This window comes from Aricia agestis, chromosome 9 (assembly GCF_905147365.1).
Source record: "Aricia agestis chromosome 9, ilAriAges1.1, whole genome shotgun sequence".
Classification (NCBI taxonomy): Eukaryota; Metazoa; Arthropoda; class Insecta; order Lepidoptera; family Lycaenidae; genus Aricia; species Aricia agestis.
This window is the reverse complement of record NC_056414.1, coordinates 12142568-12154633: the sequence shown is the minus strand read 5'-3', so window position 1 is coordinate 12154633 and position 12066 is coordinate 12142568. Positions and strand designations below refer to the sequence as shown.

Below are 12066 nucleotides of genomic sequence, written 5' to 3'. Positions count from 1 at the left end.
ATTTAAACAAATATTCGTGGAGAAATTACGGGATTATGAAATGCATCATCAAGGTATTTATTGCAATTGTGTTTAAAATGAGTTAGAATACAATTTATTCTGCTTGTTATCATTGCACTTGTGTAATAATATCCCTAAAGTAATGGTCACCTTAGTTAATTTGCCATTTAACCAGTTAGTTAAGCGTCGTCTAGCTGTAGTGTTGAACATTGCAATCAACAAGTCGGCTAAACGACGTATAGCCGTGTGATTGAATGGCGTTGTTCAGTCAAAGGGCTGTTTGATTGACCGGCTATTTTAGCCAGTGGACTGCGACAAATATAAAAATGAAATTTTGGAATTTATTTATTGATAGGCAACCCAAAGGTAGCCGTAAATACTGGGTGTTAGGGACGACGGATAGACGGATTTTTTTGAGCTCCCAGCATTGTTCTCATAGAAAAAGTTGTTCATTTTGACGAGCTCATTTCATGGTTTTAAGGATAACGGTGTCAACCCTAACAACCTGTATAAATTTTCATAAATAAAGTACTTTTGATAAGTAACTCAGTATACACATCGTTAGTAGATACCTACCTACTTTTAAAATATTGATAGGTGATTAATCGAAGTCAGGTGTTGCTATTTTTTATGACGAAGATCTTATCTTATTAGATCAAAGTTCTGTTGAAACAGAAACAAAAAAATTAATCTACTAGTGACTAGTCCATTTAATATATAAAGATCTTATTAGTATGTGGCGTGGGAAATAACCATAAAAAATCGTAATTTATCTTTAAAAAATATATTGTAAGCACTTTTTAGAAAAAATATATTCATTTCGATGATATATAAATTCAATTTTACACGGCTTAAAAAAATAATTACAGAAATTTTGTGCACACAATAATATTTTTGTGTACATCAATTTCTGTTCTCTGCCTAATGTACTAAGTATATTAAGGTCGTTACACATTAATTTCCTTTCCTACAGGAAACAGTTTTGTTTTTACAAGTTATACAATTTGTATGTTTGTGTAAGATACAACATATAGTAATTGTAGTATAAAAAAGTTTAAACATTATATTCTCTACAGTGTGTAACAAATATAAGTGATAATACTTTAGGGTTCCTTGTAGAGAGTTCATTGTGGAAGTAGCAGCGCTGAAAGACGAATTTTTTTTTTTCACTTTTATACGGGCAAGGGCCCGAGCGTCACGAGTTTCCCCAAACAAAAGTGAAAAAAAATTTTGGTCTTTCAGCGCTGCTACTTTCACAGTCAACTCTTTACAAGGAATACGTACAAACCCTAAAGTATTATCACTTATTTTTGTTACACCCTGTATATAATCATAGTTAAATAAATAAACGAATAATGATACACATTCGATGTCTGAATCACGTAGAGTTCTTACTCGAGATTGCTCTTTGTTTCTAAACGTACAAAAAGTTATGACGATGTAGATTATTTATCATTACTTTTGCATAATCTCCATTGTGTTTGAAATTAAATAGTAATCTAGCATTTCCGCAAACAGACTCACAATAGTTTTCGTACACTCAGCAAAAACTTTAGCTGACTCTACCGTTTTGGAAATGTTTTTCCTAGACTATATTAACACATGATCATTAAATACGTAGTATAATTTTAAATTTATACGTGGGAGAGCCATGCTTCGGCACGAATGGGCCGGCTCGACCGGATAAATACCACGTTCTCACAGAAAACCGGCGTGAAACAGCGCTTGCGCTGTGTTTCGCCGAGTGAGTGAGTTTACCGGAGGCCCAATCCCCTACCCTATTCCCTTTCCTACCCTCCCCTATTCCCTTCCCTTCCCTACCCTCCCTTATTACCCTATTTCCTCTTAAAAGGCCGGCAACGCACATGCAGCTCTTCTGATGCTGCGAGTGTCCATGGGCGACGGAAGTTGCTTTCCATCAGGTGACCCGTTTGCTCGTTTGCCCCCTTATTTCAGAAAAAAAATAACCATTCTATTCTAATTAGCCGTTTGTGTCCCACTGCTGGGCAAATGCCTCTCCTCTTTCTTGCTGCTTTATAAACAGCGTCTAGTTCGTCGCGCCACCTTTTCTTAGGTCTGCCCCTGTTTCGCCGACCTTTCGGTAGCCACTCTGTAACTAGACGCGCCCATCTGTCCGGGTGCATGCGGGCAACGTGCCCTGCCCAGCTCCACTTTAGTCCAGCAGCTTTTCTACCCACATCCCTTATTCCTGTCTTGGAGCGCAGAGCGGTGTTTCGAATACGGTCAATCCTTTTGACGCCTAAAATGCTGCGATCCATATAGCTCTTTGACAAACTCCGAGCCGGGACTTCTGTAAATCAGTCAAAGAGCACCGTGAGTTAAGATAGGTAGGATGCACATTTCACGACGAGTTTACGTTTTAGGCAAAGTGGAAGGACCCTTTCATTAGTTCTTTCATAGACCAAAAGCTTTTCCATGCCTTCTCAATTCTTTGGTCTACTTCCTGTTGGTATAATAATCGTGAGTGTTAATCAGTAAATATTTAGTAATCTTTGGTAATTGGTTGTTGTACAGTATAAAACAAAGTCGCTCACCGCAGCCCCTATATTGTGTTTTTAAAAAGATTTTTAAGCGTTTTTTCACCTAAATAAGGTGATTAAATCTTTATCAGATCATATGCATAATGAATAACTGACATAAATGGCAAAACAACATTTGCCGGGTAAGTTAATTAGTTATTTCTAGCTAAGATTTTAACTCGTATCAACAGTCGTGATGGTAGCAAATAATTAAATACTAACGTGTTAGTTACCGTCAAACAATTACGGTCACCGTGACCCCACAGCCTTCACTAGCAGGCAGCAGCATCTTCCACTTGTTACATAATTATTGTTATTACATTATGTACCCCCGATTACAAGGTGTCTATTAAGTTTGCTGAGCGGTAGCATGGGAAGAACGTTACGCTAAAAAGCTCTGATTTTAGTGAAGAAAAGATTAAAATTAGGATACCTCGTCGGAAGGAATGAAATAAATATTTTAATGATGATCTCGAATTTATTGGCATCCGCTTAAATTTTACAAATACGTATATCTGTCTTTCAAACTGACTGTAACCTTTTCGTGCTTAAAGTGACGATTTTATGTTCATGTTCATTCAGGAGCCTTTTGCATAGTCATACTTCTAAAGAATACACTTTGGGAGTGTGAGTGTTAGTGGGTTTAAGATATCACCACGAGACGACCTCTGTGGCTCAGTGGTGAGCGCGTTGGTAGCTCAAGCCGGGGGTCGTGGGTTCGATTCCCGCCGACGGAACAAAAAGTTTTCAAAGTTCCTGGGTCATGGATGTGTATTAAATATGTGTATCATATAATAAAAATCTTAAATATATGTATAGTATAAAAGTATTAAATATATTTCCGTTGTCTGGTACCTGTAACACAAGCCCTTCAGGTACTTAGCACGGGGCCAGACTGACGTGGTGTGAAGCGTCCATAGATATTATTATTATTATTATATTATTATCACCATGTCGACAGTCACTAGGAAGTGTAGTATCATTTTCAAGATTTAACAGAGTAGTCCTGAAGAAGGGCAGAGGCTGTGTCTCGGTCATCGAACACGAGATGAGAGATCACGAGCTGGGAGGTCTCTGCACAAGGTCTACTCTTTACGCCTGTGAGTAATAACTAATTACTCGTAGTTAGGTTGGGTTCGCGGTAACTATTATTTAACTTAACAGGCGTGAAATAATGATTTTTGTCTGGCAGATTAATTATTTTATGTAATTGATGGTAAAACAAGTAAGCATAATTATTAATTATTCTTATATCTCTGAGGATGATACAGCATAGCGGCTTAGCAAAATATTTAAATATCGTTGTACGGCGTTGCAAAATAATATTATTCTGTTAGGCCATTTACTAAAATAATAATATTATTCTAATATTACACTATCGTAAAAAATATTTTGTCTTTATTGTCTAAGTTGCAATGCTTTAAATGCAACTTAGACTAAAACTTTTGTGTTTTGAAAATGGTAGAGCTATTCCAAAATATTCAAAAGGCTTCCTTTTTGTGTTATTTTAATGCAATAAAAATATATTGTACACGTACTGTAAACGTTATAAATAATGTATATTAATCGATAGTTATAATATTATAATGAAATGCTGTCTGGAAAGAAATAGTTATATTTAAAAAGGTTTTGAAGCTTCTGTGCTTGTAAACCAGCTTATGTTATAGATGCCTGTAATTAATTGGCAATTAGTTTATAATCAATAAGTAACACGCTTTGTACTGCTAATAGGTCGCAGGTCGCAGTCCGCAGTGCAGTTTCATTTAATATTAAAACGTCGTTAACATCTGAACTCAATTTGAATCTAGTAATTAGAAATTTGGTTACTAATTCCAAGTGTAGGTACTTACAGACTTAGATACAAATACAGAATACATATTCTTATGTCGTACATACTCGTATATTCATAATACGATATTTTAGAAAATTTATTACAATAAATACGTTGAAAAGCTTCCTTTTATTTTAGTTTTTACCAGAGGTTTTTACGTAGGTTTTGTGGTAACCGGATTAATGATTTAAAACACTTTATCTAATAAAGAAAACCAGTTTTTCTGGTAAACATACTTGTTAACACCTTATTTATTATAATTAATTTATTATTGAAGTACTGTTATGCGAAATTATGTTATTTTGTTCGGAGACTGAGTTATGATTTGGCACAATACGCGCAGCGGTCCCATGGTGTAATGGTTAGCACTCTGGACTCTGAATCCAGCGATCCGAGTTCAAATCTCGGTGGGACCTGTCTTTTTGTTCAATTTTCGAATGTGAAAGTTTAATTTTTAATTAATTTGCGTTATATCAAGCGGTAAATCTTAGAACATTTTTACGTATGTACTTAAGCAGGAAAAATGCTTTATTTCAGTCAACTGAAAAAACTTTTGTGCTAGTCAGACTCGCGCGCGAAGGGTTCCGTACCAATATAGAGCAAAATCAGGCCCAAAATTGTGTTTTTTGTATGGGAGCCCCCCCTTATTTTTTTATTTTATTTTAATATTATTATCTTATATCTTTAAACGAGCAATTCTTGTAGGTATATGTATTGGAATCTCGGAATCGGCTCCAACGATTTTCATGAAATTAAGTATATAGGGGGTTTCGGGGGCGATATATCGATCTAGCTAGGAATCATTTTTAGAAAATGTCATTTTATTCGTGTTTTATCTAATACCGAGCAAAGCTCGGTCAAATAGCTAGTGAAATATTAAAGTACACATATAACTAAGGACTTTGAGAAAAAATCAAGTACCTACCATTTTGCCATTATTGATATAGACTTTAGTGCAAAAAAAGCCAAAAAATCACGTTCGCTGTTTAATTTTAATTTGTTTTTATAGCGGCATAGGTACATAATCTGTGAAAATTTCAACTCTCTAGCATTGCCTTTCTTGAGTTACAGCTTGGAGACATACAGACAGGCAGACGGACAGACGGCCAGACGGACAGACAACGAAGTCTTAGTAATAGGGTCCCGTTTTTACCCTTTGGGTACGGAACCCTAAAAAGAGTGCTTATTCGAAAAATTTGTAGATGAATGATGATCATTTGCTAATGTAAGATTCTATTAGTAGAAAGAATGTTATAGTCGTGAGGTGATGACTGTTTTATTTGTGGTTATCAATATCAGTATCACGTTCCAAAAATGCAACAGTTCCAATTTTAAATGGGAGGACTGAGGACAAAATTAGGGTAATAAGTAAGGCTGGTTTTACAGTGACGCGTCTGCCAGCGCGGTTGGTAAGCGTCGCGATCCATGAGCTTTGGGTGCCTAGATCGTTACGTAAAACAAAACGCGCGGATGGCCCGCGTGGACGGTGTTTCGGCCGCGGTTTTCTCATTGCGACTGTACGAGCCACGAGGTGGCAAATCGAGTGGCACTGAACTCGTTTTATAGTTTCGAGCGGGTCATCCGCGTGCTTGCTGGCCGCGCTTAATACTCGCGCGGACGGTACGCCGTACGCGTCACTGTAAAACCAGTCTAAGGCTGTATAATTGACAACATTTCAAAATTTTAACATGGCTTTTTTATTATTTTATATGAAAGAAGACTTAAAATAAGGCGACACGTGTTTCTTGCTTTTTTAAAATTATGTTTTTATGATACCTAAAAAATAGATTTTAATCCTTCGTATTCTAAAGAGACGTAAGCGCCAAGTGACGTCATACTTACGTCTGAACGGTTAATTCTATTACACTTTAACAAAAGAAAAAATCTGTCAATGTAAGTTTGTTACGTTTATTATGACGTCTGTCAATGTCATCGTCAACCTGGAGGATAGGTAACCAATGAGGTAATGTTATTTTTTAGAAATGTCAGTGTTGACAGGTGGTTGACATTGACGTTTTTGTTTTTATGCTTCATGTTGTATTTTTAAAACTATTTTACACCAGGCAAATAAACTGTATGATATTATGCCGTAAGTATGACGTCACAGCGTATTTTTCAGTTTTTCTTTATTTTCTCAGTAAATAAGCAATATAAAAAAAAATTGAATATTTTTTTGATATCAAGAGAAGAAACTAAAGAAACGGTATTTTTTATTTTAAGGCTTAAAAATTTTGAAATGTTGTCAATTTAGCTCCAACTTACTCTAATTTACGTTTCGCGAATTTATAAATAAATAGCAATTGTAAATAATATTAAACCATGGATATAATTTCTAGGTTAGGACTTAGGACGTTAAATTGTTTAATTGGTAAATTTCGATTATGAAGACGCCGCTGGTTCGATATGGGTCATTTTGGGATGACACAAAAATTCTAAACTTCTCATAATGATCGGCGCTCCTGGGTAAGTGTTTTTTTTTCGAAAAAAGACCACGAGAAATATTTGCCCCCGCAATCACGGCTTTGTTGTAAAAGGTAGCGCTGACTCAAATATTTGGAGTATGCCCATTGCCCATTCGGACCTGCCGATTATGATGCCATGTTACATAATTTGTATTAAAAAAAGAATTCTTTTGAGACATTCGCGGAGGATTCCTGACTAAAAACAAAATATTTGAATCGTGTATCTCGCATTCGTTGCAATTAACAAACTCTTAAATAATTATTCTTGAGTAACTTTCCTCAAGAAGAAATCCTTAATTTTGCAGTTAAATAGAGATTATATTATGAATTTATGATGCTTATGCTACGTTACAATATTTTAACACAGATCCAAAACATTCCCACGGAATTTTAAAATGCGCTTTTAACTGTACTCTAATCTTGAATCGAATCTAGACTCTAGTGATAGGAGGGAGGGAACAGTTAGCGTCTAAAATGTAAAAATAAATTATGATTTAATCTTCGCGTCCGTACACTTAAAGAGAAGTACTTAAATAAGAAGCATGCAAAACCCTTATTAGAAGTACTAAGGCACACTACCACAAATCTGGTTTCTCTCATCTTATCTCTTATTCCTTATGAAGAACGGGAAAGATAACATAATATTTAACCCAGGGTCAATTTTAACGTAGTGCCGTGAGTGGGCCTCAATCTGCAAAACTAGTCGCTACAAACTCGTCAACAACTCCGACCTCGATTGAGTCGAGTTAATGACAGTGACAGCGCGATGAGAGGCGATTCGGGCGGGAAATATGGCCCACCGTCGGCGTTTCCCAAACACAATGGTCATGCCTGTTCCCACCGACCCGCCGACATTGGCACGATAATCGCTCGACAAACAACAAGCCATCATTTCTGTTTATTATTTTGCGATTCGCTAAACGACATTTTTGAGATATTTAAAGTTTTGGGTGGGGAATTAGGAACACGACACTAAGTGGAGCCAGGGAGTTATGACGAAACCATTATTTTTATGATTACCCGACTATGAATATTATAATCATCCTAAATCTTGCGTTTATGAGTTATGACTTATGAGTCAAGAGTTGTAGAAAACATTAAATATACTATCAGATAAATGTAATCACCGACTAATGGCCGTCCAACATTATTTGATCGAGTTATGTTCGGCCGAAAGAGACTTGACAACATTAACTAGCCCAACCGAAAAACTGGCTATGAATCAATTTCTCTGATGGTACCAACGAAGAAATTGGTTCATAGGCGGACCTATGTCATTAGGTCAAATTATGTCAATTCAACGTTAATCGTGATACTGTCGACTGGGTTTGACGTAAAACGACCAAATTGCATAAGTCCACCTGACCTGCCTATGAATTAACTTCTCTGATGGTACATACCTACATAATATGTAACAAGTTATGCTTAAGATAAAGTAGCTTATAGAGAACTCTTTTCTTTCCAGAGCGAATACCGTTTCGCCGGGAGCGGGTACCCTCGCACGTCCAGCAGCAGCAGCAGGAGCGGGGGACTATGTTCGGCCGCGCTGGTGGGAGGAGCCCTGCTGGCGGCAGTCGCGGTGCTGGCGGTGGCCGCCCTCGCCTTCTACATGGGAGCCCTGAGGCCAGATAATGGACAACGTAAGGTTAAATTTTATGTTATGTCAAATCGATGCAACGACGTGATTGAGGAGTAGTCTTAATTATTTTAAACTAAACATAATTTTTAGTTGTGCAACTAAAAAGGATTATAATATCATGGCTTCTTACGTATAATTTATTCATGTTTTTGTCTAAATTATTAATTGAAAATCATTTTGCTGGTAATTGAAAAGCTGCTGATTTAGGCATAATAAGATAATAATCTTTTCAGCTATAATGGCGTTCGAGGGCACGTTTCGAGTGACTCGAGGCGATGTCTATGGCGGGGCTCCGGGAAGTCCGGCGTGGCGGGAGCGGGCCAGGCGGTATAGCTCCTCTCTCAGACAAGTATACTCCATCCCCTCCATCCTGAGGCCCGCCTTCGCTGGGGCCGTCGTCACCGGCTTCGGTGATAGACGATTAGATGTTCACTTTAGATTATACCTGGATAGGAGAAAAATACCTAGGTATGTTTTTACGTTTTTATAACTATGATTTGGATAATAATGTAATATATGATAGTAAATTAACTTAAATTACATGTTGTATTTTTCAGCACTGTAACGAATATAGAAGAAAGTTTAAAAAATATTCTAGTTCAAGATTTATCCTCAAAAAATCCAGCTTTTGGACAAATTAAAATAGACACATCTAGCATTACAATAAAGAGAGACTTGGAGCATACGTATCATTCTGAACAGTACGTCAAAGAGGCTATGAATGAAACTGTTTCACATTCGAATAACAGCCCAAAGAGCCTAACACCGCAAAATAATAAAAGTTCGCCTAGTAGAACTGGGGTCGTAAGGAAAACTACAATCAAACCAAACCCGGCCCAGAAACACGATGACCCGGACGAGCCAGTTATCGACACTGAAAATATACCGGTAGTTCAGGGCTCGTTCCAAATAACTAAAACGGAAGCTGATATAACAGAGAACAAACACAGTCCCGGTGCCGCTCACGAAGAAAAGAATGTTCATAAACATTCCTATCCACCAAAGACTAGTACGACGACGAAATCGCCAACTACGAAGACCACACGAACTTCCACTACAAAGAGCGTTCCATCTACTACACTGAAAAATCGACCGTTCACTATAAAGTCATCACTAAGTATCAAATCAAAAACCGAAATTGAAGTAAATAAGCAGAATGAGAGAAGTACGCGGAAACCAATATCGTCAACATCGAAAGAAACTTCTACTACAAGTACAACCACTACGAGCCCGTCAACCACTACTGTCACGAGTACTACGCAAAATGTTTCCCAAATTTTACTTGATTTGCTAACAAATGAAAATCATGATAAAGATTTACCAAAAATCGATACTCTATTTACGGTGCCCCATGTAATAGATAACGAACCATGGCGTCCTATAACTCGGCCTTACTATGAAACAACGAGTAAAACTTCAACTGCTCCCATAGATTTTACTCAGAAGCCTCTACAAGAAGATCAAAGTGCTAAAGATAGAATAGGGGTAGCCGAAGTTGTTGATGACATTACCCTGTTAGACAGTTTATTAACGCCAGATGATTCAGATAAACAAAAAGAACAGATTTCACCAAAACCGGTTGGTATTTATAACGTGGATCCACATTTAGCTGCTGAGGTGTATGTCCCAAGTCCAGTATATACTAGTTTCACTTTACCGACATTCGCTCCTCCTGTTAGAGGTATGGAAACCTTGGGCTCTAATTACCCCAAGCCACACCCTCTACCAGTTGATAAAATAAGCAGTGTGGTTGAAGTTGCGCCTGATGACATCCCTGATGATGATTTTAACGATGGTAAACCTATGGAAAGGCCCCCAAAGGATAAAACAACCTCAGTTACAATAAATGTTATTCAATACGATCAACCAGATAATAATACTGAAAAAGTATCTGTCGATGGTATATCTATCTTGAAAAAGCATAATAGCACCAGTTTTGTTACAAACGTTACCACTGCGATGGAAGGACTAGTACCAACAGATACAATTACCGCGACTCCATCTACACCCAAAGCACTTTCCAGCACTACAAAACATGTTACAACCAATGAACCCAAAAAAGAAAGTACCACTAAACGTCCAAATAACAAGGTTTCAATAATTCCTACTACGGGTGCGCCAATCCATACTTGGGAATTAGTCAATACATCTACAAACAACAACGAGTCGGCTAGTAAGATATCTCCACAAAAGTACTACAATGACACACTACAAGCGATAATAACGAAAAATGATGCAATGACTCCTAATACCACACCAAAGTTTACAAATAAGATTTCTATCATAAAGAACTTAACAGACATCATTAACCATCATTCAGAAGATCCCGTCGAAGTAACTAGCAGCAAACCTACAGAAAAAGAACATATTCCTGAGGAAATAGAAAACGAAAGATTGAATACTGAAATGAGAGGATCAGTAGAAGTAGTTTCTGATGAAGAGCTTGAAACCACAACACCACGCATTATAACGCTAATGCCTGCTAAATCTAACGTTGGCTGGAATCGCCCCTTACGACCTAAGCCTAAAATAGAGGCTTTGGTAACAAAAGACACTTTAAAACCAATGTCACATTCTCAAAATAATACACAAATCAATAAACAATCTAGTGTACTTGAATTAGATAAAACTGTAAGTAATTCTTCAGAAACTAAAGAAAGTGCGTTTTTTCGAAGCAATAATAAAATAAGACCTGGAACATACCCAAGCGGAAACAGATTGCCAAAGTCAAGTGATCATTTATTTGATCAAGCTGCAGCTAGTAACTTGGTTAATGTTATGATAAAGCACAATAAAACCAACATACCAGAAGGTACATACAGAGTGGCCTATCATGTAACAGGTAGTGTAAGTAGTAAAAAAGCTAACAAAACTGAACCCCTCCCTGCTTACGAACTTGCTTTAGAACCAGACGTTGTACTCGAAATTCCTGTAAACCAATCAAGTTCTTTGACTATAGATAAGCTTAAACAACTCGCTAATCTTGCTACCATATCCGACTCCTATAACTCTAGTTTATTTCGGGCACCAGGAGAGGTAATATCGACCAAGGCAATACCGTCTAGTTACACGTTAAACCAAGCGGGCTTTAAAATATTGACTAAAACATACAACAAAATTCATGGATCAAAAGACGACACCAAAAGTATTAGTAAGCCAGAAAAAACTTACGAAAAACCTGCAGTATTGAAACTAACAACCGAAAAATATATTATCGTAGAATCAGAAAAAGGTAAGGAATCTTTAGTATACTCGTAATAAGTAGGTCACTGTCCACGACTTATAAAGTCCATAGGTTGTAGTTTAAAATTTGGAAATACAATATGAATGTCCAATTTTGTACTGTACAATATCTCTCGTTACTCATTAATTTTAATTTTCAATGACAGCATACTTGATTACTCTCGCCGGATTTTCGGAACTTAATTCATACCCCTTTGTAATGAACAATGATTTATCGCGATTGACAGCTTAATTTCTACCTTACTTATTTTCATCTTCTCATGAGCAAGCAGAAGCTCAAAAAGTATTTTTGAAATGTACACAACTACACAAGTTTATTGACCTTTTAGTTAAGCAACAGCTTTATTTTAG

General features: G+C 36.9%; 1 protein-coding gene and 1 non-coding gene across 4 annotated transcripts in view; both read left to right on the top strand.

The window, feature by feature from the left end:
- LOC121730124 (cell wall protein DAN4-like) overlaps positions 1–12066 on the top strand; it is a 57281-nt gene that overhangs the window by 39806 nt on the left and 5409 nt on the right. For 2 of the 3 annotated variants that reach the window (XM_042118999.1, XM_042118998.1), the window contains exons 3-5: positions 8299–8473; positions 8706–8940; positions 9030–11704. In XM_042118999.1, the coding sequence (XP_041974933.1) occupies positions 8299–8473; positions 8706–8940; positions 9030–11704 (3085 nt within the window). Of the gene's footprint in view, positions 1–8298; positions 8479–8705; positions 8941–9029; positions 11705–12066 lie in introns of those variants that run through there. The other variant, XM_042119000.1, reaches the window with a different exon arrangement.
- On the top strand, positions 4716–4787 carry Trnaq-cug. The gene has a single exon. It is a non-coding gene; the product is annotated as a tRNA-Gln (tRNA).